The following is a 25,334-nucleotide window of genomic DNA, read 5'->3' on the forward strand; positions in this document are numbered from 1 at the left end:
CTCTTTTCTCTACAATTCTGTCCTCTTCCTTCTTGTTCTTTCCCGACACATTTCAGTTTGTTATTTGATAGCATTTTCTGAAAGTAAAAGTGAGGTTTTTTTTTTTTTTTTAAATGCAGAAATGAAAGCCTCAGTACTGGACTTTCTCGTGATTCCTGTCTTACCACCTTGAGCTGGGCGCTTTGGACAATTAGCTAAAGTCCTCTGAACCTTAGTCTCCTGCTCTGTGTAAGGTGGGGATGAGAATATCTACCTTTCAGGGCTGTTGCGAGCTTTAAAAGTAAACTAAACAAAGAAGCAGCACACAGGCAAGGCTCAGATATCATATATCATATATATACTAAATATATATATACATATATCTCAAAATGGAAGATCTGAGCTCTCTGACTTCTTCAAAGATAATGATCCAGTGGTAGAGCATTTGACTGCAAAGATAATGATCTCAATTAAACCACAACATTTTGCAAACGCTTCCCAGTGACCCAGATAGCTTAGACGTAGCTCTACCCCTCAGCAAGAGAAAGCCTTCCACCGCTGGGCTGAAAGCACCCACATTCCTGAAGATTCTGATTGTACGTGATGGGAAAGCACTGACCTAGGAATCAGGGGTCCTGCTCTCTTGCCAGGCTTGCCACAACCTGAAGAATAACACACAGCCTCAGTTTCCTGACTTACAAAATGTGTGGATGGACCTAAATCATCTCAGGGTCTCTCTCGGCTCTCAGATCCTAGGATCCTATTATGAGGGAAATTTGACATGTCCTATGGTGTTTTGTTTTGTACCAAACACGTCCTTTCTATAAGGCCCAAACTGCTGGATGGGTTTGCCAAGCAAGTTGGAGACTATCTTTGACATTAGGTACAATTTGGGGGATTTTTCTTAGATCTGACGTAGGAAATGAATGACGTTAGGTCAAGAACCAGATTCTTTATCAGGTACCCCGAGCTCTCGATGTACTTCTGTGTCCTTTGTGTAAGCTTAGTAAACCATGATCTAGAAGTTTCTGTGCCTAGTCTCTTGTTCTGCTGGAGAAAACGAAGGCACAAAGATGAAGCCATCTACTCAGTGCTGGCTGGGCTGTGGGTAAACATCGCTTGACCTTGATTCGCCCACTGAGAAAAGAATCTTATCTCAGACTCTGTCCACATCCTTTTGAATCCCCTTTATTTTCCTTGTCTTTCATGTTGCTCACATTGGCCACAAGGGCCAGAAGGGTTCTCTTTCATTTTGAACAACATCAGAGAAGAAAAACAAATCACCTAGCCCACAACCGTTTTTCACCCACCCACCTTTCCTCCTGCCGAGTATGTTTTCACTGCGTCTTCTTAGATACTGAGGAAGCCCCTGGTCGTAAACAGGATCACCAGCGCCTGAGCCCTCTCCGGGTCCACCAGGGGCAGGTGCATGCCTCGGAAAGGGGCAGAAGGAGAGGGGAGACGTGGCAGCTGCCGGTACTGTGTGGTTGTGGACCCCACAGCATCTGCGAGTGTGTCAGAAATCATCTTAGCCTTCCTGTTTGCCTTATTGAACCCAAATGCACATTTTAATAAGACACCCCCCCCCCGCGACTTGTATGCACAGTAACATTTGAGAACCACGCCCAAGGAGGACAGAAGCACAGTCCCATGTCTGTACAGGATCCGCCGTGGACGGGACTCTCTCAGATCAGAGGACCGATGGCCAAGCAAGTGTTAGTATTTCTGGTTCACTCGAGGGACCCAAAAATATCGGCAGAAGACTCGTTTTGATTCTATTCCCCTTTCCAAAACGAAAGGGGGAAAGATAAAGGAGCGGACTGGGGGACTGGGGCTGAAGGCGCGTGGGGAAGCGAAATAAAGGGGGGTCGGCATTCCGCACCCAAGCAGGAACCCCCGTCTGCTCCCACCGTTCTCACTGTGTGCTGGCCCCTGACAGGAAGAAAGCGCCTCGCTCCACCACGTTTCTTATCTCTTACCTGAAACCCAAGCACTAGAAGCGGCACCCGGTGTCCTCCTGGGAACAGGGGTGCGTGGTTGATGGGAGGGCCTAGTGCTTGAGAGACCAGATGCCTGAGAGACAGAAAAGCTGGTCTGATCCTGATTCTGTCACTGTGCGACCTTGGTTGTCATTCTTGTCCCCAATGACCCGAGAATCACAAATGCCTACTCTTTCCCCGCCTGGCAGGGGGGCAGGGGCCCGGGCGAGATGGGGAAGTTGAGCCTCCGGCAATCTGCTGGAGGGAAAACAAAACCCAAGATAACAACAGTGAAAAGAGAAGAGTGTCTTACGGCTCCTCACTCTCACCCAGACCTGTCCGGCTGTACTGGGCAGAGCAAGGAAGCTCTAGTTGCCGTCACCAAGGTCCCAAAAGCACCCAAGGGGGGGCGTCGCACTTCAGTTGAGCAGGAAGTGCCTGGAGGCAACAGATCTGCAGATACCCCAGGGGGAGATGCCCCCGATTCTGCTTCGGGGACAGTGACGAAGGCAAAGTGTGGGAAGGAGGAGAAACACATGGCATCCGGCCTGTGTCTTTCAAATCACCATTCAGAGCAAAACTCCAAAACAAGATGTGGAACACTTTCAGGGTCAGAAAAGCTTAATTTGACTCCCTCTTAGTACACGACAAAGCCCTTGGGATTTTCAGGATTAATAACAGGCATTGTCTCTTTTCCCCTCTGCGTACACAGAAGTACAAGAGCTAAAAGGCAAGGCCACATGGATAACACACCCCTGAGCCTGCCCAGGACTCTCATCCTCGGAGCCCCATTTTTCAAGCTCTGAGCATTTCCCGCCACATTCCAATGTCAAGTTAGTAATCTGACATTTTCCTCCACTCCACAGGAAGCAGACACTCGACTCTCAGGAGAGAAAATGACATCTAATTCCAGAATGAGACCAATACTAAAAAATTACAAAGAGGAAACTTCCCCTATCCACATTCTAAAGAAAATTCTGGAAAGGAAAAAAAAAGAAAGAAAGAAAGAAAAGGAGAGGAGAGGAGAGGAAAAAGAGAAAAGAGATTTTTTTAAAAAGAGAGAAAAGAGAAAAGGACAGTTGTGTTTGCTTCCTAAGCTTCCAGGCCCACTGTGGTGTGAGCCAGAACGGGTGCAACTGAGACCACAGAACAGTATCTTTGTTTTAAAAAGTCAGAGCTGCCGGTAGAAGCAAGAAATGTATCTGGAAAGGGAAAAGCCCGTTAGCTGAATTTCAAGAAAGGATATTCCAAATATTTAGTGAGCAAACGTAGGGAATGGCTGTGGCTGCCATGCTGTGGGGGGAGAAGGTCTGTAAGTGATCGTTCGGGGAAAGTATTTAAAGACATTGGGTCGCATCGTATACCCGGAGCTCCCCTTCATTACTCCTGTGCACGACTTCAGAGTAGACAGTGTTTTTTATTCTCCTTCTGTTTTCTAGATGTTTTACTGCTGCTGTTTTTGTTTTATTTTTTCTTTACTGATACCTAGGAGGGCTAAAAATACCCCAGACTTACTCCTGTTAGACTAAAAAGAAGGAGTGTTTCAGGGTCCTCTTTCCCACCTGCTCATACCTCCCACTTTCCTCAGATGCCGTCTGCAACACCCTTGGCAAGGCATTCTAGGGGAAAGGATTATAGCCAAGCTCTTCACCTGTTCTTAGCTATAGATCAGAGCATTTCAGTGTTTCTAAATTCCAGGAAAGGTGCTTCTTTGAAAATGAAGTCTGTGGGAGAAAGAAATTCTGGAACTTCCCTTGTCCCCACATGATGGATGTCCTCAGTCAAGCGAATTGTGATGACTCTGGGAATTTCCATTGTCTTATTTAGAAGAGCACATCATTGTGTAATTCAACAGTTTTTAAGGACACAAAGTTGCTTCAAAGGCAATTTGCCCTAAAAAAAAGACTTAGGTGTTTAGAAGCATTCTTGGTTCCTGATTAACCCACTGAGCCACTCAGGCTGCTCTTGGTTCCTGATTACGTCATCAGAATCCAAATGCATCTGAGGTCAGTCCTTGATTACTTGTGCTAATGAGTCATTACAAGAGTTGCTAAGTATACTTCTTACTGATTTTCCTGCAGCCAAACTATAGAGAAATGCCATCTCAAGTGCACAACTTGATGAGTTTTCCAATGCACACACCCACATAACCGACATTTCCATCACCGCCAGCTTCCCGCCGACCCCACGCGGGTCGGCCTCTGATTTCTTTCTGTATCTAGTCCTGTCTTTTCTCGAACTTCCTACAGACGGAATCAAACCGTGTGTATGATTTTGTGCATGCCCTCCTTCATTCAACACAGTATTTTTGAGATTATTTAAAGCCACTATAAATATTGTGTGTAAGTTTCTCGTAAACCTGCGCTTTCACTCCGCTGAGATAAATACCTCGGAGCGGAGTGGCTGGATCCTACGATGGGCAGATACCCAGTTACCTTCCCTAAAAAAAACAAAAACCAAACAACTCTCCGCTCTCCGAGGAACGGTATCATTTCACACTCCCACCGTCCCGCGAGAGCGCTCCGGTACCTCTACCTCCTCTCTTCTGTCATTGTCAGTCTTACCTGTTCTAATGGAATATTCCGTGCTCGACTCCCACGTGATTTTCTTGCTGTCTACCGACGTGAGGCGTCCTTCCTCGAGTTCACGGATAATCCTCTTCTGCTTCGGAAGAGTGACTTGTTCCGGTCTTTGCCCATCTGTTTATTGGGTTGTTTGCCTTTTAGGATTGATTTGTAGTTCTTTCGAGAATGTCGACACGGTTTCTTTGTCCAAGGTGTGTGTTGCAAACATATGCTCCCGGTCTGTCACTTATTTTTTCATTTTCTTAGTGTCTTGGGATGACCAGAAGTTTCTGATTGACTTTTTGTTTACAGTCTGTACGTTGTGGGTCCTCTCTAGGAAATCTTGGCCTATCCCTAGTTTGCAAAGCTGTTTGCCTTCATGGACCCTTAGAAGCTTGATAGTTTCAACTTTTATGTGTATACCTAACCTGGATAAATCCAGGGTATGGATTTTTTATGTTTAGATACATAATAAAATTAATTTTTGTATGTGAAATAAGCTTCTTTTCCCCCATAAATTTATCCATTTGTCCCAGAGCATTTGCTGAGATTTCCTGCCCTTGTTGATCTGTCCTAACATATTTATAAAACAATTAGCTGAATGTACATGCATTTCTGGCCTTTATCTTATGTCCCATTGTCTTATCTTTCTACCACAATATACTGTCTTGGTTACTGCAGCTTTATAGAAAATCTTGGTATCAGATTATGTGAACTCTCCAAATTTGTGCATTCTTTTAAAGATAGGCTTAGAAATTCTGGTCTGTTGTATTTCCAAAGAGGTTTTAGAATCAACTTGCCAAATTTCTACCAAAAAGTGTATTGGATTTTTTTAACATTGTAACTGCATTGAATCTGTCAATCAATGTAAGGTGAACTGATGTCCTTTTTAAAAAAATGAATCCGCCAATCCGTAAACATTGTACATTTTTCTATTTATGTAGTTCTTTAATTTATGTTGGTATGTTTCAGAGTTTTCAGTTCAGAGGTCTTGCAAGTTTTTGGTAAATTTATTGATGAGTATTTTATTTTTTGATGCTATCATAATTGAAATTGTTTATAAATATTTAGTTTTCTAATTGTTCGCTTCCAATATACAGAAGTAACTGCCAGTGATTTTTTTTTAAGATTTTATTTACTCGCCAGACAGAGATCACAAGTAGGCAGGCAGAGAGAGAGGGGGAAGCAGGCTTCCCACTGAGCAGAGAGCCCGATGCAGGGCTCGATCCCAGGACCCTGAGATCATGACCTGAGCCGAAGGCAGAGGCTTAACCCACTGAGCCACCCAGGCGCCCCACTGCAAGAGATTTTTGTATACTAAGACTGCTAAATTTATCAAGTTGTAATAGTTATTTTTCATATTTCTTAGTAATTTTATATAAACAATCAAGTCATCTGTGAATACTATTTATTTTGAAATCTACTTTCTGATATTAATGTAGCCGTACCTATTTTCCTATGCAGATCTCTGCATAATATATCTTTATATATACTTTATTTTCAATCTATTAGTGCCTTTGTATTTAAAGTATGCTCTCTTGTAGACAGCACGGGGTTGTGGCCTGCTGTTTTATCCAGTCTGAAAGTGCCTATCTTTTAATTTATGTGTTTGGAGTATGTTTCATACAATTACCGATATAGTTGGCTTTAGGTCTCCCCTTTTGCTACCCTGTTTCCCAGGTGTCCCATTTGGTTTTATATTCTTCCATTCTTCCTTTTCTCTCTTAATTTTGGCTAACCAAGGGGTGCCTGGGGGCCTCACTCATTAAGTGTCTGCCTTCAGCTCAGGTCATGACCCCAGGGTCCCGGGATCGAGCCCCGCATCGGGCTCCCCCCTCAGCAAGAACCCTGCTTCTCCCTCTCCCTCTCCCCCTGCTTGTGTTCCCCTCTCTTGCCGTGTCTCTCTCTGCCAAATAATAAATAAAATCTTTTTAAAAAAAATTTTGGCTAACGAAAAACGTATTTTAATACTCTATTTTGTGTCTCCTAGTGCCATTTTAGCTACACTCTCTGTGTTGTTACTCGCCAGCTTCCCTGAGCTTTCCGGGAGGCATTCCTAACCCACCACGCTCTCCTTGGATTTAGTATCATACCGTTCCGCATACGAGAACTATAGGATAGAAACATTTACTCACCCCAACTTCTACACTGCACTTGTTGCATATTTTACATTGACATATGCAATAACACTGGCCATGCATTCTTATTATTTTTAAGTCCTTCTTTTTCAAAGAAATTAAAAGATGATCTTTCCACTAGCCTAAATATCTACCAGCACACCACTCTTCCCTGCGGATCTGTGTTTCTAACTGTGGTAATACCCACATACCTGAAGAATTTCCTTTCAGCGTTCTCTTTGAGAACACAGGGGTGCTGGTAATACATTCTCTACGCTTCCATTTATCTGAAAATACACTAATTTCATCTTCATTTTCAAAAGATTTTTTTTTCTAGGTAGAATTCCAGGTTGAGAGGCTTTTTTTTTTTCCTTCTTTATAACTTTGGATATGTTCTACCATTATTTTCTAACTTGCGTTGGTTCCTTATTTCAGTGAAATAATGTCAGCCATTAGTCACTATTGTTCCCTGTATGTGGTGTGTCCTTTTCCTCTGGCTACTTTCAAGATGTTTCCACTAGCTTTAGTTTTCAACAGCGTGGCTACGATGTATCTAGGTTGGGTTTTTTTATATTTATCCTGCTTGGAATTCATTGCTTGAAGCATCTTAGACCCGTAAGTCAACATTTGTCCTCAAATTTCAGACATTTTGGCCATTATATCTTCAAATATTTGTTCTGCTCTCCCATTGCTATGGGACTTCAATTAAATATGATAGGCTATCTGATATTATCCCATAGGTCACTGAAGGTCTAGTCAAATTTTTTTCTTTGTGCTCATCAGTTCAATAATTTCTATTGCTCTGTCTTCAAGGTCTGGTGAAGCTCTTTTCAGATATTGCAATTTTCAGTTCTAGAATTTTTATTTGGTTTTTTTCTTATAATTTTCATTTATCTCCTGAGATCTCTTATTGATTCACGCATTATGGCCGTGTTTCCTTGGAATTGGTAGTTGACAATTTTTTTTCTTAAAGGGTCAGAGAGTAAATATTCTCAGCCAGCTAGACATCTAGTCTCTGTTGCAAACACTTAACTCTGTCTTTACCACACAAAAGCAGCCACAGACCAAATGTAAACAATTAAGTGTGGGTTTGTCCCCATAAAACTTTCTTTATAAAAATGAATGGTGGCCGATTGTCTGCTAATTCCAAAATCTGGGCCATTTTAGATTCTAATTGACTCCTTTTAAAAAAAAATGGGTCACATTTTCCTATTTCTTCACATGTCCAGAATTTTTTAAAAACTTGCTGGACGTTATAAATTACACATTTTAGAAGGTCTGGAATAGGTCGTCTTCCTTTCAGAGGCGTTACATTTTGTTCTTACAGGCACCTCAGTCCCAGGTGCATCCTCCTGTCAGCTTTGGTCTTAGACTTCATAAGGATGGGTCAGTGTGGGGGAGTGTCCAAAGTCCAGCCATGCCAGCAGCCTAGAACTTTGATTTCTTCCCTCCTCAGGTCCGTGAGACCACGGCTCTGCTTGGGTTCCACTTTGGTGCCATTTGGCGGGAAAGTGGCCGTGGGGGACTCCACAGCAATGGTGGGGTTCACGTCACAGTTCCCTCTTCTTGAATGATACAGGGCTGCCCTGCCTCTTACTCGATGCCTGGAAACACTTTTTTTGCACATTCTGTCTGGTTTTAAAGTTGTTTTCAGCAGGAGGATAAGTTTGGGTACCAAAATTTTGCCATGGCTGGAAGCAGAAGTCATCACTGATTCCTCCCCCCTTCAATTATTTCATCTCGCTTAGGGCATAGTCATTGCTTCTAAGTTGTTGTTGTTGTTGTTAATTGACTTTATGATTTAAAACAGTGTTAGGCTCACAACAAAACCAAATAAAGGGTACAGAGATTCTTCACGTACTCCGGACCTCATTCATGCATTGCCCCCCACGTGATCATATTGTCAGCCCCCACCAGGTGGTACCTGTCTTTCAGTGGATGAACCCGCACGGACACGCCATCATCACCAGGTCCACAGCAGACATCGGGCTTCACTATTGGTGTCGCACATTCTGTGGGTTTGGGCAAGTGTATAATGATACGCACCCACCAGTAAAGTATCCTACAGAGTATTTTCACTGCCTTGAAATCCTTCGTATGCTGCCTATTCACCTCTCCCTCCTCCCTAACACCTAGCCTCCAGGATCTTCTTACCGTCTCCATAGTTTTGTCTTTTACACAGTGTCGTATAGTTGGAACAACACAGAATGTAGCATTTGAAGTTGGCTTCTTTCACTTAGGAATATGCATTTAGGCTTCCTCTATGTCTTTTCATGGCTTGATAGCTCACTTCTTTTTAGCACTGAATACTATTTTATTGTCTGGATGGACCAGAGTTCATGTATCCCTTCACCTACTGAAGGACAGCTACACGTAGCTTCCAAGTTTTGGCAATCACGAGTAAAGCTGCTAGAAGCATCCATGTGCGGATTTTTGTGTGGACGTAACTTCTCAATTCCTTGGGTGAATACCAAAAAGTGTGCTTGCTGGTATATGGCAAAGCAATTCACTTTCATACATTAGCTTTGTATCCTGCAACCCTGCTGAAGTTGCTTATTGGTACCACAAGGGTTTTGTCTATTTTTCTAAATTGTCTACAGAGGCAGTCATGTCATCTGCAAGAGAAAGTTTTACTCCTTCCCAACAACTTTTAATTCCTTTTCTTTTCTAATTGCATTAGCTAGGATTTCCAGCACCATATTGAAAAGTGGTGATGAGAGGGCACATCCTTGCCTTGTTCTTTCATTTTTTTAAAATTATTATTGTGCATATCTTATCTTAGCAATAGATTTACCTTCTGATACTCAAAACATGGGTTGGGACTGATATACAGCAGGTACCAGTGACTGGTCCTAGGGATACAGGCTGTGAAGAAAGATGACCTCTTGCAGGAGATAAGGGTTAAGGTGAACATCAGTCCCGCCTCTATCTGAATTACCATTCTCCTTTCCTGGACAGAGGTGAAAAGGAAGGAAGAAGAACGGGCATGTGTTCTATGTCCCTCGTGTGTGGGGCGGTCTCCAAGTTACCTTTGCACGTCATTTCATGCAATCTTTAAAACAAACAGTAAAACGGTGATGATGATTATACTACCCAGTTTATAGAAAAAGTGGCCAAGCCTTTGAAAAGTAAAAACAAGGACACTCTATAGCTAGTAAGCTGGTAGGGCTGGGATCTAGAAGCTCAGTTTTCTCCCCTTTCTACCATGCTCCCTTTCTTGCCTTATTATGGTGATTTTATGATGACCACTATCTTTCAGTGTGGATGTTACATGTCCCATTCCCATCGCTGGCTCTCTGAGCCTTTCATATTATTTCCACTTAGACCCTTCTTGGAGAGACGTGGGTGAGGGTCCTCCCTCTCCTTGCCCTCTGTGATTCAGGAGATCAGGGGTATCCTGAGTCATGGGTGTGGCAAGATCTGGGGCACAGTGGAAGGACAGAGAGAAGACGCACTCCAGTGGAGGGATGATGAATGAGCCATTGGCCGACCGTGGTCTGCCAGCAATGTGTGCAGCAACCCGCCAGGATTTGTGCCTGTGCTGGCGAGGGGCAAGGCGGTCAGTGCTGTCTCGCCTGTTCCTGTCTCCTGGGATCCTTCCTAGCCACGATCTCCATCCAGCCTGGGGCTTTTCTCTAAACATCTAATCTCTCGAAGCAGGACTTGTTGTAAGATACACAATGGAATCATTTTTCTGATTTGAACAGCACATTTTTTCCCCTTACTACTTGGGCATTTGGCTACTATTTCAGGTGTCCTTGGTGAGAAACCAGTGTCCTTTTTTGAAGGGGGGTGAGAAAGGGTCAAGTCCTTGTGATATGAGAAGGGATTTGGAAAACTCAGAGGTGGGGAGATGGGTGAAAAATACACATTTCCTACTCGCCAGACTTTGGGTGGAGCCCTTTACATATATTTCTCAAAAAAAAAAAAAAAGGCAAGAAAGAAAGAGAGAGAGAGAGAGAGAGAATCACTAATTATAGAAATTCTGACAATCCTTATTTCCTGAAAAGTATTTCTTGCCCACACGTGTCCCTCAATTAAATTTATATGACTTTCCTCCCTTCCTTTCCTCATATCCTTTAGTCCCCTTCTCTCTCTCTATACTTGCTCAGCATGAGGCATATTCAGAATAAAACCTCATTTGCTTCTATTCATTTAGTTTGAAATAAATTGTAATTTGGAGGGCAGCTCTGTTGAGGTCACAGTCTGAACCATCTGATACAAAGGTTTCTAAAGGACAGTGGCGACAGCCTTTGTTCCTTTCTGGGAAGAGGTGGGGTACCCAGAAATCCTTTAAAGAGAGCCAAGAAATGTGTGATGGGCTCGTCCGAGGGTCCGGACGTGACTGTGAGAGCGGAGCCTCCCTAACCCGAAACAGGCCTCTTTTTCTCGGCAGACCTTTGTGATGACAACCCGCCGAGCCTCAAGCACGCCGCGTACAAAGCCCTCGAGTACAGGACGGGCACGATGCTAAATTGTGGATGTGAGAGAGGCTTCCGCAGGCTAAACAGCGTCATGCGTTGTGCAGGAAACTCTAGCCACGCTTCCTGGGAAAACCAATGCCAGTGCGTCCGCACATGTAAGTGTTTCCTTCTGTAACGTGGAGGGAAGGAGAACAACTCCAGCAGGAGCACAGAGCGTCAGCCCTACAGACGAAAACCCGCCTGCCCAAACCCTGCAATAACGCACCTCAGCGGTTCCTCCAAAATCATTCACTCAGCAAATATTTAAGGCGTGCCTCCTGGTTCCCAGGACTGATCTAGGCCCTCGGGATACCCAACGCTCAAAGAATTTATATTTTGCAGGGGGAGAGGGAACAGACGTTATACTAATCGTGACTGAACAATTTGAAAATAAGTCGAATTCATGGCAATATAAATGTACTTCATGCCACCTAATTACACATTAAAAATGATTCACAGGGTACGTTTTATGCTATGTATATCTCATCGCAATTTTTTAGACATAAAAATTTAAAAAGACTGGTCAGAATGAGCCCATATAAAGAATCAGAAAAATAATAACCATCCCGGTGAGTATCTACCCATAAGGCTGCACCAACTCTTTTGCATTTTGCTTTCGGAAGCTCCTACCTCATGCCACCCACAGGCTGCCTGGTGCCAGCAACCCACCCTAGCTCCACCCCCAGCAATATGGCAACCTGAATTCCCAACAACTTCCCAAGATGCCTCCGTGCCCTTGCCTCTCAGGGTCCATCCCCACAACCCTAAGGAGGAAGCTCTGGCTAGAAAAGTGGAGGCAGTGGGCAAGGCATTTCCTTCCCTGATGAGAGTAAAGAGGGAAGAGAAGCTCACATTACTGACTTGGAGAGTCTTATCTATTACGGATATTTTCTATTTTTTTTTTAAGATTTTATTTATGTATTTGAGAGAGAGAGAGCATAAGCGGGGAAGCAGGGTGAAGGGCAGAGGGAGAAGCAGGCTTCCCACTGAGCAGAGAGCCCGATGCGGGGCTCAATCCCAGGACCCAGGGATCATGACCTGAGCCGAAGGCAGACCTTAACCGACTGAGCCCCCAGGTGCCCCGATTATGGGAATTTTCAATGTGGCTGCCGTGAAGTCTTCGAGACCTTTCTTCAGAGGACAAATCCATGGTCAAGCAGAAAGGACTGTCGGCCCAGGGTCTTCCTAGCCCAGCGTCAGGAGCTGGCATTCCAGAGTGTGAGAAATATTCCCCCAAAGACCCCCCAGGTGCCCCCTGCCCCCCACACCCGTTCCACTACCCCAAGACCCTGGCTGCGCTGGGGGAGCGAGGAGAGGATCAAGCCCAGAGGCGGGTCAGGCTGGTGTGCAGGCCGGGCTCCGAGTCGGTGGGCGGCGGGTGCTGCGGGGCGGGGAGGAAGAGGAGGAAGAGGAAGCTGTTCCCTTGGAATGGCTTATTTCTGGACTTGATGAGCTGGCTTGAGAGCCTTACAGTCCTCACTGCCGGACGGGTTGGAACCAGCAGTGGACGAAGGGTCCCGAACCCCATCACTGCTGGCGAGGGCGAGCACGGAACCCTGAGCACCCCTTATCCTCGCCGACCCACCCCGAGACGGTAGGTGGGGCGCCTTCCCGGAGTGGAATGCGGAGGGCATGACCCCCTGAGGGGCTTTCAAGACCTAAGTTGGGCTGACTTAGCTCTTCGTGTTCTCCACGGAGTCCTGAAAGCTCTCTCACGAGCCCAGTTTCTCGACCGGGTCTCTTGTCTCTGTGATACTGGAACACGGTGAAGAGTGGTGGGTCCATTCGTCCTTTGATGCTTCAGCCCCTGGGACGGGGTCTGTGAGCAACAGCGACAGTGAGCTCTGTGTCGGCCGCCCAGGCACGGACCGCAGAGTCTGGAGTCCTCTGCTGACCCCGTCGCCTCTTCCCCCAGCAGACCCTCCCCAGACCCTCGGCTGGAATCCCGAGCCCGTCTCGGCGGTGCCCGCACTCAGCTCCTTTGCCGAGTCTTCGCAGCAGAGAGGAGAGTGATAGGAGGCTTCCCTCGTCCTTGCTCTACCACTGGATCCCTTTACCTTTCAAGTGAACCGCTGTAGGGCAACAAGGAATTCCTCACGGCCATCGTGCCCACGCCCGCGTGCAAGGCTGGCAGGTGGATGGGCAGAATGGGGTCCCTTTTGGGGAGACCCACACGCACCAGGCAACCTCTCAGTTCCTTCAGAAACACGTTCTGGGGGCACCTGGGTGGCTCAGTCAGTGAAGTGTCTACCTTAAGCTCAGATCATGATCCCAGGGTCCTGGGCTGGAGCCCCATGTAGGGCTCCCTGCTCAGCGGGGAGTCTGCTTCTCCCTCTGCCTGCCTCTCTGCCTGCTTGGGCTCTCTCCCTCCTTCTCTCTAAATAAATAAAATCTTAAAAAAAAAAAAAGAAAGAAAGAAAGAAAAAGAAAAGAAACACATTGTGAGTCACTGATGCTCATGGCGAGGTCCCACCGGGAGCACCCCAAGGGCAGGGGGTGTGTGTGGCTCCTCTTTGTAACCCGTGCACCCCCATACTGCCTGGCGGTGGAAAGACACACGTCGAACAAATGAATACCAAAGAGCATCTTCTATTTTAAGCCTCTGTGAAGTTATTTGCTTCTGTCTCTACCCTCTAGCCTCCAAGAGCACAGAAGGACAAGTCACTCCCAAACCCGAGGAAGAGAAGGCAATGCAGAGCCTAACGCCGTCCGGGGACCAAGGGAAGCTTCCAGGTAAGAGGCGGGTCTGCACAGCGGTCTGGCCGCCTTCCAGGCCGACCCTGCTCCTGCGGGCGCACCCTGTGCCCCCCGAGGGAGGGACGTCTGGCCCACCACCCTCTTCTTACAGGATGTCAGGGAAGCGAAAACGGCTGTGCAGTGTTTGCAGGCTCTAGAGCCACGAGCCTTTCCAGCCCGCGCAGGCTCTGGGCTTCCTCCCGCTCTGGGAGCTGCGCCCAGCAGCCCTGGGCTCGGGTCGGCTCAGCCAGTGCAACTGAACAGAGTTCAGAAGCAGGTATGATCCGACTCACGGGGCCCGGCCCTGCAGACCGTGGAGTCTGCACTCGAGGAAATGCTCCCGTTTTCCCTTCAGTACAAGACAAGGTGCCAGCCAAGCACCTTACCTCAACATGTTGCTTATAAACAGGGGTGTGAGGCCTGCTGGGCTATGCTGGGGAGCACAGAGCATATAGGGGAGCTTAAGGCCGCAGACAGACAACTCCACGCTAATGGGATACGGGGAGCGCGACTCCAGACGAGCCTCGCTCAGGTCAGGTCCTCAGGTCACGAGGACACAGAGCCCGTTAGGAAAACCTGAGTTTTGGGGGGATCTACCAACTTTTACAAGACCCTCTCGTCCTGTGCTAATTTTATTATTTTAAGTTAAACAGAAGTTAAAAGACGACTACACTCACATTTAGGAGTAAGGTCTTACTCAGGATCCTTCTACTGATCACTTGTTTTAAATTAATTTTAATTTATTTGCAGCTTCCTATATATATATATATATATATATATATATATTTTTTTTTTTTTTAAAAGACAAATTGAGGGGGCACTTTGCAATATGGTAGTTCTATCTTGGACCTTCAACTTTGGGCTGACTGGCATTTCAAAACACATTTAATTGTTGGCTTTTTTCTTTCTCTCATATTACCCTCAAAAGTTCTTTCGAGGTTTCTAGGCAAGTCAAAGTCTATTGTCCTTATTCAGGAGATGACCCACTACTGGTTCTGGACACAGACCCTCTAAATGGGATGTTTTCATTAGAGAGAAGCAAATGTCATTTAAACAGGTTCCGACCATTATGGATTTTATTGGCTGTAAAAGAAATTTTATTCTGAGACTAAACCGAAGTTCAGCCATGATCTGGAAGGTGCTACACTAGAGCCGATCCCATGGGACAGGACCATTTTCCACTTGCTGCCATGGGCTTCCCTCTGGGCCAGGGGGTTTATGTGTAAGACACTTTTAAAGGTCATATTGGGTATTCGGACCATGGAAGTTCTGGAAGGCCAGAACCCACGTCTGGGGAGAGAGGGTACATGTGCTTCCGTACATGCAGATGCGGGGCTGGGTAGGGCATCCTGAGAATAAATCAGAGCAGGACATGATCCCTGGGGTTAAAGACCAGTGAGGCTTGGTTTTTACCTGGGCGAGTGGAAGGTTTGAGGGCATGGAGAATTTCAGAGGCCTTGGCAGGGCTCACATAGAGCGGGCTTTAGGCACGGTTTGATCAGAGATCAGGTTCCATTTCCCAGAGCTTCTCTCAGCCCTCCCCTCCCTCTGGCGTTGGCTCCATCTCCAGTGCTCCCACCACAGCCCCAACAGGACCAGCAGCCACCCCCTGAGGAAGGACCTCCTCGCTTAGAATGGACACCTGGGGTGGGCTTCACCTTCCCTTGGCCGCAGTGGGCTTGAGCCTACGTTTATCCCTCAGCTGAGACTGCCCCCCGCCCCGCACTCCTGTGCACTTTCGAGAACCCTCGCCATCACAAGGAGCCGCTCATTCCCCTGGGCTCCTCAGTGACAACACTCAGGACATTGTGTCTCCAGACGTCGGCTCCATTCAATGGCTCGCCCCCTCCTGCGGGAGGGACAGGGTCTGGGTGCCTTCCCTTGCTCAAAGTGCCCGGCAACGTTCCTGACACACAGACTTCTCAGCGCATATTGGTGCAATAAAAGAAAGGATAAACAGTAAGAACCGAGGTCCGGTCTCCAGCAAGAGGCGACTCGGGTTCGCGGGACGCCTCCCGAACTTCCTGTCCCTGTTCCAGGTCACTGCAGGGAGCCTCCTTCCTGGGACCACGAAGATTCAGAGAGAATCTACCACTTTGTGGTGGGGCAGACGGTTCACTACCAGTGCGCGCCGGGATTCAGGGCCCTGCGGAGAGGTTCTGCCGAGAGCGTCTGCAAAACCGTCTCAGGGAAGACGCAGTGGACGCGGCCCCAGCTCAAGTGCATAAGTGACAGGGAGGACGGTCGGTTCCCAGGTACGGAGGGACCCGCGTGGGCCCGTCCCCCCGATTTTCGCACAGGGCTGCGCGGAGTGCAGTTCCTGGCCCGCCAGCTCCGTGACTACGGGAAAACCACTCCATCTCCTCGGGCCTCTGTTTTCTCTCATTCTAGAAAAGACACCAGATACACTAGGGTCCCTCTCACCCCAGGCTCCCTGCACCCTGAGTGTGGATAAACGGTAGAAGGTGGAAGGGGAGGGAGATCTCTCAAGTGTTCACTGGAGGCGGTGCTGCCCCCTCCTAGCCGATCCTGAAATCTGGCCTCTTCTAAGCTATCAGAACTTTCTATCATTCAAAAGGGCAAGGTCAGCCTGCCACGTATGCACTTCTGATTACGGATACGTAACGTGAACTCATTACGTGCCGCGGTCCACCGTTAGCAGGCTCCTTCTCCTCGTGCAATGCCCCTCCGAGCTTTGGTAAAAGTGCCAGCGTGCAGGGAAGGGGCTGAGTCAAGCGGGGACATGATCATGTGTGTGTGTACGCACGCACGCGCGCACACACACACACACACACACTCATTCAGACATGCATGCAACCCGCCTCTGCGGAGGTCTACTATTTTCATTCTGAAAGCGTACTACTATTTTTACAACCCAAAGCCGCTCAGATTTAAACATCCGTGCTACGGGTTTCTCAGCTCACGCCCGTAGGTTCAGAACTCTCCCCGGATGGGGGTATAGCTCAGTGGTAGAGCATTTGACTGCAGAACTCTCCCCGGAGTTTCCCTGGGTGACATCTGAAACCGCCCCCATACACGGAGAGCGCAGGGACAGACCAGAGAAAGAGGCGGGCCACCGCTGGCAGGTGGCGGTTTGAATAAGCAGAGGAACTTACACAGGGGCTAGTGGGGGGCAGCAGAAAGAGGCATGGACACCCGAGCTCGGCCACGGATCTTACAGGTTTATAACGAAGCCTTAATGGGGTTAGTCACCGACACTCTGCAGGTGTTCTCCACGGCCAGTCGCCAGTCGCTAGCTCCAGGCTGTGTCCTTGGAGCAGACTCTGGGACGGGGGTGGGGGTCAGCTGGCACTTGCATCCTTCTGATGACATTCCCCACCCGTGTGCTGGCAGGGAGCCACGTGGCTGGCCAGGACACCAGTTGCACGGGTCCCTTCCCATGTCAGAGGATGGCAGGGCAGGGTCCCGGGTAACTGGAAACATCCACAAGGGGCAGGGAACCTGTCCCCGAGAGAAGCTATCCTTTTGCGCGTTTCTACTTCATTTGCTGTTTCGGGGCACTTGGGCACGGACGACCTGTCTCCAAGCCCCTGGTGGAAACCAGGGCTAATGAGGAAGCTGGGGAAGGAGGCTGCTCGGGGTCCCACAGAGCCAGGATCAGGGTCAAAATTTCCTCTCGCCCGGGGGTGCTGGGGCCGTTTACCCGTGTGCCTGCGACCTGCTGTAGAGGGCTGGGACCCCCAGACCACGCCGGAGAAGGGAGATCCACACCCCGCCGAGTGTGTCAGGGTCGGCTGAGGACCCCGCGGGCCCCACGTTCACCGCTCCCTGTCTCCAGCAGAGGACGAAGAGGAGCCTGAAGCAAGCACCCTCGCAGCCCCTGGGAGAGACGCTTCCCGCCCCTGGACGATGGCAGGTACTACAGGTAAGGCTGCTGGGACGGCGAGGAGAGCTCGGCCCCGAAGCCACCAGGCAGGAGACGGAAGACAGGGTGCCTGGGGCAGCCCCTCCCAGAGCCGGGTCAGCGAGGCCACCCGCCCCTCTGACCCCCCAACCCTCAAACAAGTCCAAAGCAGGGCCCCTGGGTGTCTCCGTCAGCAGGGCTTCTGACTCTTGGCTTCGGCTCAGGCCGTGATCTCAGGGTTACGCGATCGAGCCCCATGTCCGGGTCTGTGCTGGACACAGTGTGTTTAAGTTTCTCTCTCTCCCTCTGCCCTCCCCTCTGCTCTGTCTCTCTTTCTCTCTCCAATAACCAAATAAATCTTTATACCAAACAAACATGTCGAAAGCAAGGGTCAGGGCCAGGAGCAGCCAGGCTGAGGTTGGCACGTCCAGGCAGAAGGCGGCCTGCTTGTCCGCCCCCGCCCGCCCCCAGGCTCCGAGGCTCTAGCTGGAGAGGCCCGGCGCTCCCCAGCGAGCGCGGCCTGATCCGCCGCACAACCGAGCGCCTTCTCCTCTCTCGTGCGCAGACTTCCACGAGCACACAGAAGTGGCTGCCACGGTGGAGTCCTTCCTGTTCATCTCCGAGTACCAGATAGCAGGTGGGTCGGGGGCTCGTGGCTCCCGTGGACAAAACGCAGCCCAGAGCCTGTGGGATATGTTGCTTGGTGGTCTGGGGCGACAGTCGGCCGGTCGGTTGGCTTAAAACGCCCCCCTCCTGGCCCTGTAGAGTGGTCCTACGTACAAGTAAAAGACTAACCCAGATCCGGAGGGCACAAACTCACCGCCGACGGTCACGGTGAGTGCGGTGGGAGGGCTCAAAGCACCACCGAGAGCTGCTCCAGGACGGACCCGAAATGACCAAAGATCCCATAAGCCTCACAGTGGTTTCCTGGTAGGAGAGAAAAACGGGCTTTGAGAGGGGGAAAAAACCGAGCGCACAGAAACGGAGAGCAGAGCGGGGCTGGCGGGGGCTGTGGCTGGGGAAGCTGGGAGACGCCGCGGAAGGACAGAGACTCTGGATAAAGGACGACTCGGTCCCGGGGCGCTGGTGGACAGCGTGGGGACTCTGGTTAACCGTGGGGGGTCGCAGACCCCGAAACTGGCTAAAGGAGCAATTGTGCAGTGTTCTCACCGCGAAAAGGACCCGGCAGACAGGAGGGCTGGTGGGAGGTGTGAGGGCTCCAGCCCCAGCGAGGTGGGATGCGTCCTCACGCCCGATTAGTGCCGCGCACGCCGTGGGCGTCTGCAGTGCCACACGACCGCGCATCCGGAGAGCTTGGGGCAGAAAAGGGAAAACGCGCTGTGAAGAGCATCCAGGACGGCTGGTTGGCCGGGCAGGGGGCAGCGGAGCAGGGGGGCAGGGGCTCCCACCCGGGGAAGGCAACATTTGGGGAACAGGAACACTTTCAAGAGAGGCTCGTTGCCCCTTGTGTTTCGAGCTTTCCTTCACCCATCGTAGGCCTCCCCAGTGGCCTTCTTTACCGAGGCCCCTGACCCATGGTGGAGAGCGTGCTGGTCGGTTAGCTCAGCCTTCCAGAAAGAGCCAAGTCCCTCGTGGAAAGGTGCCAAGACCTCTCCCACCTCCCTGGGCTCCAGCCCCGGGCCGGAGCCTCCCAGGAAACCATGTCCGGGCGGGAGCTGCACTCTGAGAAGGGAAGGCGGAAACGCCCGCGCTCTGGTCTTCAGGAAACCCCTGCTCTGGGGGGATTTTCTCAGGCTGCTCGGCCAAGCCAGCCCAGCAGGAGCCTTAATGAACGGCTTCTCTGTTACAGTGGCCGGCTGCGTTCTCCTCCTGATCAGCGTCCTCCTTCTGAGCGGGCTCACCTGGCAGCGGAGACGGTGAGTTCCGTAGGGTCAGGGTCACGAAGCCCTGGCCGGAGCTGGCAGGCGGAGCCCGGTGTGCGAAGAGCTCAGGCAGAGAAACCCTCACCCTGTCCTCCTGCTAACCAGCAGCGGTTTGGGGAGTCACAGAAAACTGGTCAACCCACACATCCCCAGAGTGGCTGGCAAGAACCCAAGCAGGAGGAAATGGGAAAGGAAAGGAAACTAGCATTGGCTGAGCCCCTACTGTATGCCAGGCTCCGTGCGCATCTAAGGAACATTCCCACAACTTAACTTCTCAGGACATTTGAAAGAGCTGCAGGTTCCCCGATCGAGCAACGCAAACGGGGTGCATGGCAGAGGCCGAAATAACAGCCCAAATCTAGAGCCCAAGGCCTTTCTGTCCCGTCATGTGGCTGGAAGGAAACCAAGGGCAGCATCCCCCTGTTTTCCTCTCCTGTGCTTCCCGCTCCACCTACTGCAGACACTCAGACCAGCACGCCCTTGGCTGGGACGTGACCCATGTGTGGCCTTAATTGCATTAACTCGTATTTTCAACAGTGATTGCCAATTAGAACAACCAGGAGAGAGTTGTTCTTTTTTTTTTTTTTTAATACCAATACTTGCCCTCCAGCCAGGATCCCTAGGACATCAGTGCTTTTTTTTTTTCCAGCTGGGATAGAATTCATCATTCTGACCATTTTATTTTAAGATTTTATTTATTTATTTAACAGACAGAGATCACAGGTAGGCAGAGAGGCAGGCGGAGAGAGAGAGAGAGAGAGAGAGAGAGAGATAGGAGGAAGCAAGTCTCCCTGCTGAGCAGAGAGCCAATGTAGGGCTCGATGCCAGGACCCTGGGATCATGACCTGAGCCGAAGGCAGAGGCTTTAACCCACTGAGCCACCCAGGAACCCCATTCTGACCATTTTAAAGTGCATAATTCAGTGGTTTTGGGCTATGTTGTATATATGCCACCACTGTCTCATTAGACATCAGAACATTTCCATCATCCCAAAAGGAAACCCTGTACTCCCACTTCCGCATTGCCCCCAGTCCCTGGAAAGCACAAGTCCACTTCCCATCCCTGTGGGTTTGCCCGTTTGGGACATTTCCCATAAATGGAACCATACAGTGTATGACCTTGTGTGACCGAGACACCAGTATTTCCTTAAAGCCCCTCAGGGGCACCAAACACACACAGGTCCAGTTTTGACAGCTCTGTGCTAGGCCGGCAGTTCCCAAACTTGAGTGGGCTTGCTCCTCAGAAGCTGCTGGAGGGCTTGTTAAAACACGGACTGCCAGGCCCTGCCTCCGGAGCTTCTGATTCAGCAGGTCTGGGGTGGGGCCGGAGAATCTCCATTTCTAACCCGTTCCCAGGACAATTTGATGCCGCTGTTCCGGGCACCTGACTTTGAGAACCGCTGCACTAGACAGAGAGTATGAAGGTCAAGAGAGTGAATTCGTTTCACACACACACACACACACACACACACACACGGGCCGCTTTCTCCCTCCCTTTAGGCAGACCTCCTATGTCCCTCTCCTGACTCTCTGGGACATTCCTAAAGCACCACCCCCTTGCCCCTCACCAGTGTGCCATCTAACCAACCTTGACATGAGCTCCCCAGGAAGACCCTGAGAAGACACAGGCTCAACTCCTCCCTCAAATCCCGGAGCTCTTAGATCCTACAGTTAGCCCAGACGGGGGAAACCGGCAGATGTCTTTGATCATTCTATGGGTCATCAGGCCCACAAATACTCCTGACTTCCCGCATGTGAATCGAAGAGCACCGATTACCGATTACCGAGAGGCGGGGGTAAGGCCCCTGGGGTTATTCTATCAGGAATTACTCAGATAGAGACCTGACCATCTACCAGCTTCTCCATTAGCAGATTCCTGAGGCGTTGTTTTAGGATTATGTGCGATGGGGTGTGTCAGGTGCTCAGGGCCTTGTGGGAACTCAACGTGCTCTCCCCTCCCTTTGCTGACAAGACTTAATACCTCCTCAAGGAAGTTCTCACTTGGGAGCTTCAAGATGAAGAGCCTTCAGACACAAAGGCAGGAAGCTATTTGGGAGTGGCCAACATTTGGGATTTGTGTTGTGACACAAGGAACAACCTAAAACCAGATGAGTTCCTGCAAGCTCTCCCAGAATGACCGTCTTCCAGGAGACCCACACTCCTTCTCCAAACAGCCTTCTCCCATCACGTCTAGCCAGCCCAGAAGCCTCCCCCGAATCTAATTTCGTCTGATGGTGCCCTCTTGTGGCTACACAGAAATCCTACATGTGACTTTTTTGTTTTCCGTTTTTTGATTTTTGGACCAATTACTAGGGATAAACAGCTGTTGGCTTCCCCTGACTCCTAACAACCAAAAGCCAAAAGCTGAATTTTCATGAATCTTGTGAACCGTTTTTAAGCACAGCCATTATCGAAAATTCAGTATGTCAACATAGTTACATAGATCATATTGAAAACAAAGTTAATACATACTGGAAAGTAGCCACTCTCTAATTACTTAACTGCTTTATTTGTTCTCAGGGTTATTTCAATCTATTGTCTCTATATTATCGAGGCATTGCCGCACAATGGTCTGCTACTACACACCTCTTCCCAATTCTGTGTGCGGTTGTGTCGCGTTGGTAGCCAGAAACTGGGCTTGGTGGGCGTCCTGGCACCGTGGAAACAAGCCAGCTTTTTCAAGCAGCGGGTTGTTAATCATTTACCAGCACGCTGTTCTCACAGCCTTACCCCTTGTGAGCTCCCAGGATGCAGGAAGGGATCAGACATTCCTGTGGACTCAGTAAGGGCTGGGGAAGGTCTAGGACTACGCTGTCCAACACACTAGCCACTGGGCACACGGGGTGGATATTTAAGCCTAAACTTAAATAAATGAAACAAGATTAAAAATTCAGTTCATCAGTGACACTAGCCGCATGTCCAGTGTTCAGTAGCCACAGATGGCGACCTCATTGGACAACGCAGATACAAAACATTTCCGTCATCAGAAAGTTCTTACAGTACAGAGCTGGCTAGAAACGGTGCTATCAATTCATGAAAGTCACTTAGCACAGTTACTATTATTCCTTTTCTGCACCTACTGCCCCCCCACATAACTCAAAAAAATGTATAGAATATCTCTTGTATAGATGTTGATCAAAGACCACAAGCTTGCAGTTAGCACGAATGAGTTCTGGGGATCGAATACACAGCATAGAGATCATGGGCAATAATCCTGCATTCTATATTTCAAAGTTGCTAAGAGACTAGATCTTAAATGTTCTCCCCGCAAAAAAGAAATGATGGTTCTATGACACAGTGGAGGTGTTTGCTACTGCTATGGTGATAACTGTGTTGCAATATAGTGATACAGTGTGTTAAAAATACACAAACATGTTGTAGGCCACAAACTTATACCATGTTACTGTCAATCGTATCTTAATTTAAAAAACAAACACTATCGCAAGAACATCTGCTATGTGCCAAGCACTTGCTAGGCCTAAAGATGAGTAGGAAGAGGAAAAAGAGAGCTCAAGTACAAGTTTTTAAAGCCCAGGATTGAGGGGTGATAGGAGCAAAAAGAAAGGACCCTTGATCCTACGCGGGGGTGTCAACAAGAGTAGCCGGTGCCTACAGCCAGACACAGGAAGTTGCGAGATGTCTGCTCAGCAGCAGGGAGCACCGGGAGAGGTAACTCGGTGTGGATGGACGTGACAATGTCCGGGAGAAGCCAGGCAGCTCTGAACCTCAGGTTGTGAGGTGCTGTGGGGACGGACGGTGACCACATCATGGAAGACCAGGTCAGCCAGAGGGGCTCAGACCCCATCTGAGGAAAACAGCCACAGAAACTTGACCTGGGGACAAATGGTAGCACTGGCCCTTCGGACAGTCTGGCTGCGACAGAGGCGAGATGGAGAGGACCTAGGAATCATGGTGGCAGTTATGGCGGAATATTTAGAGACACAAGGTGAGCATGAGCTAGGTCAGTGGGCGCACATTAAAAAGGAGGAAGAGAATCATGAAATACATAAAGGGGGTCAAATGAGCGGGATTTGCCAGCGGATGGGCAGTAAGGGTTAGGGAAGATGGATGCAGCGCAGATGACCCCAGATTTTGAAGTATGATGGGGGACCCCTTAGCCTCTTGGTGAAATGAATGCAAACAGCAGGACACCCCTTGGGGCATCAGTCCCAAAGCAGAAGTCGGTTCCCTGAGACCCACCCAGCCCTGGAGCAGACAAGGAAACTGAAGATCTGCTCCCCGCACAATGGTTGAATCTTCGTGCTGTAGGAACCAGGGGCAGGCAGTCGGGACCTCTGGAGGCACGGAGAGGCCTTGGGGTCAGATTTCAGGCTGTGGGAAGGTAACAGGACCCCGGGATGGAATTTTAAGTTAGCAGGTCACTGGGGGTTTATGTTGAAGGCTCTCCCCACAGCAGGGTACGGTAGAGATCACGTTTTTTTCTCCGTGCAGTAGTACACCCACAACTGACTTAGCTGTCTCCCTGCAGGAGGAAGAGCAGAAGAACAATCTAGAAAACTGGGAGGGGTAAGAAGCCAAGGACAGCTCACAGCAGTCGTGGAGCCCAAGCAAATTCAAAGAAGTCAAACGCTCAGCCAGGAGGCATCTCCCGGGACCTCTTGGGTTTTGGAAAACTCTTGACGTCGCCTGCTGACCCACCAGACCACTGCAAGCTCAGGACACAGCCAGCTCCGTAGTACCAAGAGTGGACCTGACCGGCTCTGGGCAGCAGATCCAGGGTCACTGGAGGAACAGGAAGCAGCAGCCGGAACTGTGGGTCTTATTTTCGCGGCGGCGATGTTATTCAAGCTTGAACAGCACGGGACCCTCCACGCCACACGCGGTGCAGGGAGAAGGAGCTTCGTGTCAATTTCACCCGGAACTTCCCAGTTTAGGAAAACCCTGGCACGAATGTAAATAGTCACACACACACACACACACACACAGAGTCCCCTCCCTACGGAACTGGGGGATGGACGCAGATCCTTCCCTGGCCGCTGGTTGATGAGCCCGTTCTCGGGGCCACATCCTGTAATGAACTCGGAATCTTTCTGTCCTTGGCTCAGTCCTCCAAACTAGCCCCCTTCCACGGACCCTTCAATCTGAATTTCTAAACAGAAGCCACAGCAGCACTCTTTGGGTAACACCGACAGAGGGCAACCCTCTGGGGATCCCAGAGCTTCGGCGTTTAGGATTATTTACTGGAGGTACGCTGGGAAAAGACGGGAAAACGAAGTCCCAGGTAATGAACTGTGCCTAATAAAAAGCTCTCTGTGTACCTTACTAATGTTAGGGTACAGAGTCAACCACCCCTCAATTAGACAGAGAACACTCTCGATAATGCAAGTCACACAGGGAGATTTATTTCCAGCCAGCTGGGGTCCAAGTATCCGCCCGGCACAGCGGGTTTCAACAAGGACCCCGAGCACTCAAAGCCAAGGGTTTCTATAGCATTTTCAAGGCACTTTTTCATAGCTACATACATATCTTGAGCCCCACTTTGACAGTTTAACTTTGTTTAACCTTTTGCCACCCCTGCATCACCCTGGCGCCATCCTGGCGGTTAAGTGAGATTTAGGTTTAGAAGAAATTTAACTTTATTTACATTTCCTTCTGCCTCCGCCTCCTTCAGTTTTAGGATGGGGAGGGCGACCTTAGGCCTTGAGGAACTGAGCCACTTGTCTCTGGAAATTGGGCCATTAAAGAGAAAGCCTTTGTATTGTAAATCACCAGGACATTAAACTGTTAG

At 49.3% G+C, this 25,334-nt stretch overlaps 1 protein-coding gene across 1 annotated transcript in view; it reads left to right on the forward strand.

The window, feature by feature from the left end:
• IL2RA (interleukin 2 receptor subunit alpha) overlaps positions 1-24,720 on the forward strand; it is a 45,526-nt gene extending 20,806 nt beyond the window's left edge. The window contains exons 2-8 of the mRNA XM_044226733.1: positions 11,018-11,218; positions 13,740-13,835; positions 15,878-16,093; positions 17,638-17,724; positions 18,269-18,340; positions 19,514-19,580; positions 24,075-24,720. Of these exons, the coding sequence (XP_044082668.1) occupies positions 11,018-11,218; positions 13,740-13,835; positions 15,878-16,093; positions 17,638-17,724; positions 18,269-18,340; positions 19,514-19,580; positions 24,075-24,099 (764 nt within the window). The 3' untranslated portion in view covers positions 24,100-24,720. The remainder of the gene's footprint in view (positions 1-11,017; positions 11,219-13,739; positions 13,836-15,877; positions 16,094-17,637; positions 17,725-18,268; positions 18,341-19,513; positions 19,581-24,074) is intronic.
• Positions 24,721-25,334: the final 614 nt, after the last annotated feature.

Source organism: Neovison vison, chromosome 12 (genome assembly GCF_020171115.1).
Source record: "Neovison vison isolate M4711 chromosome 12, ASM_NN_V1, whole genome shotgun sequence".
Taxonomy (NCBI): Eukaryota; Metazoa; Chordata; class Mammalia; order Carnivora; family Mustelidae; genus Neogale; species Neogale vison.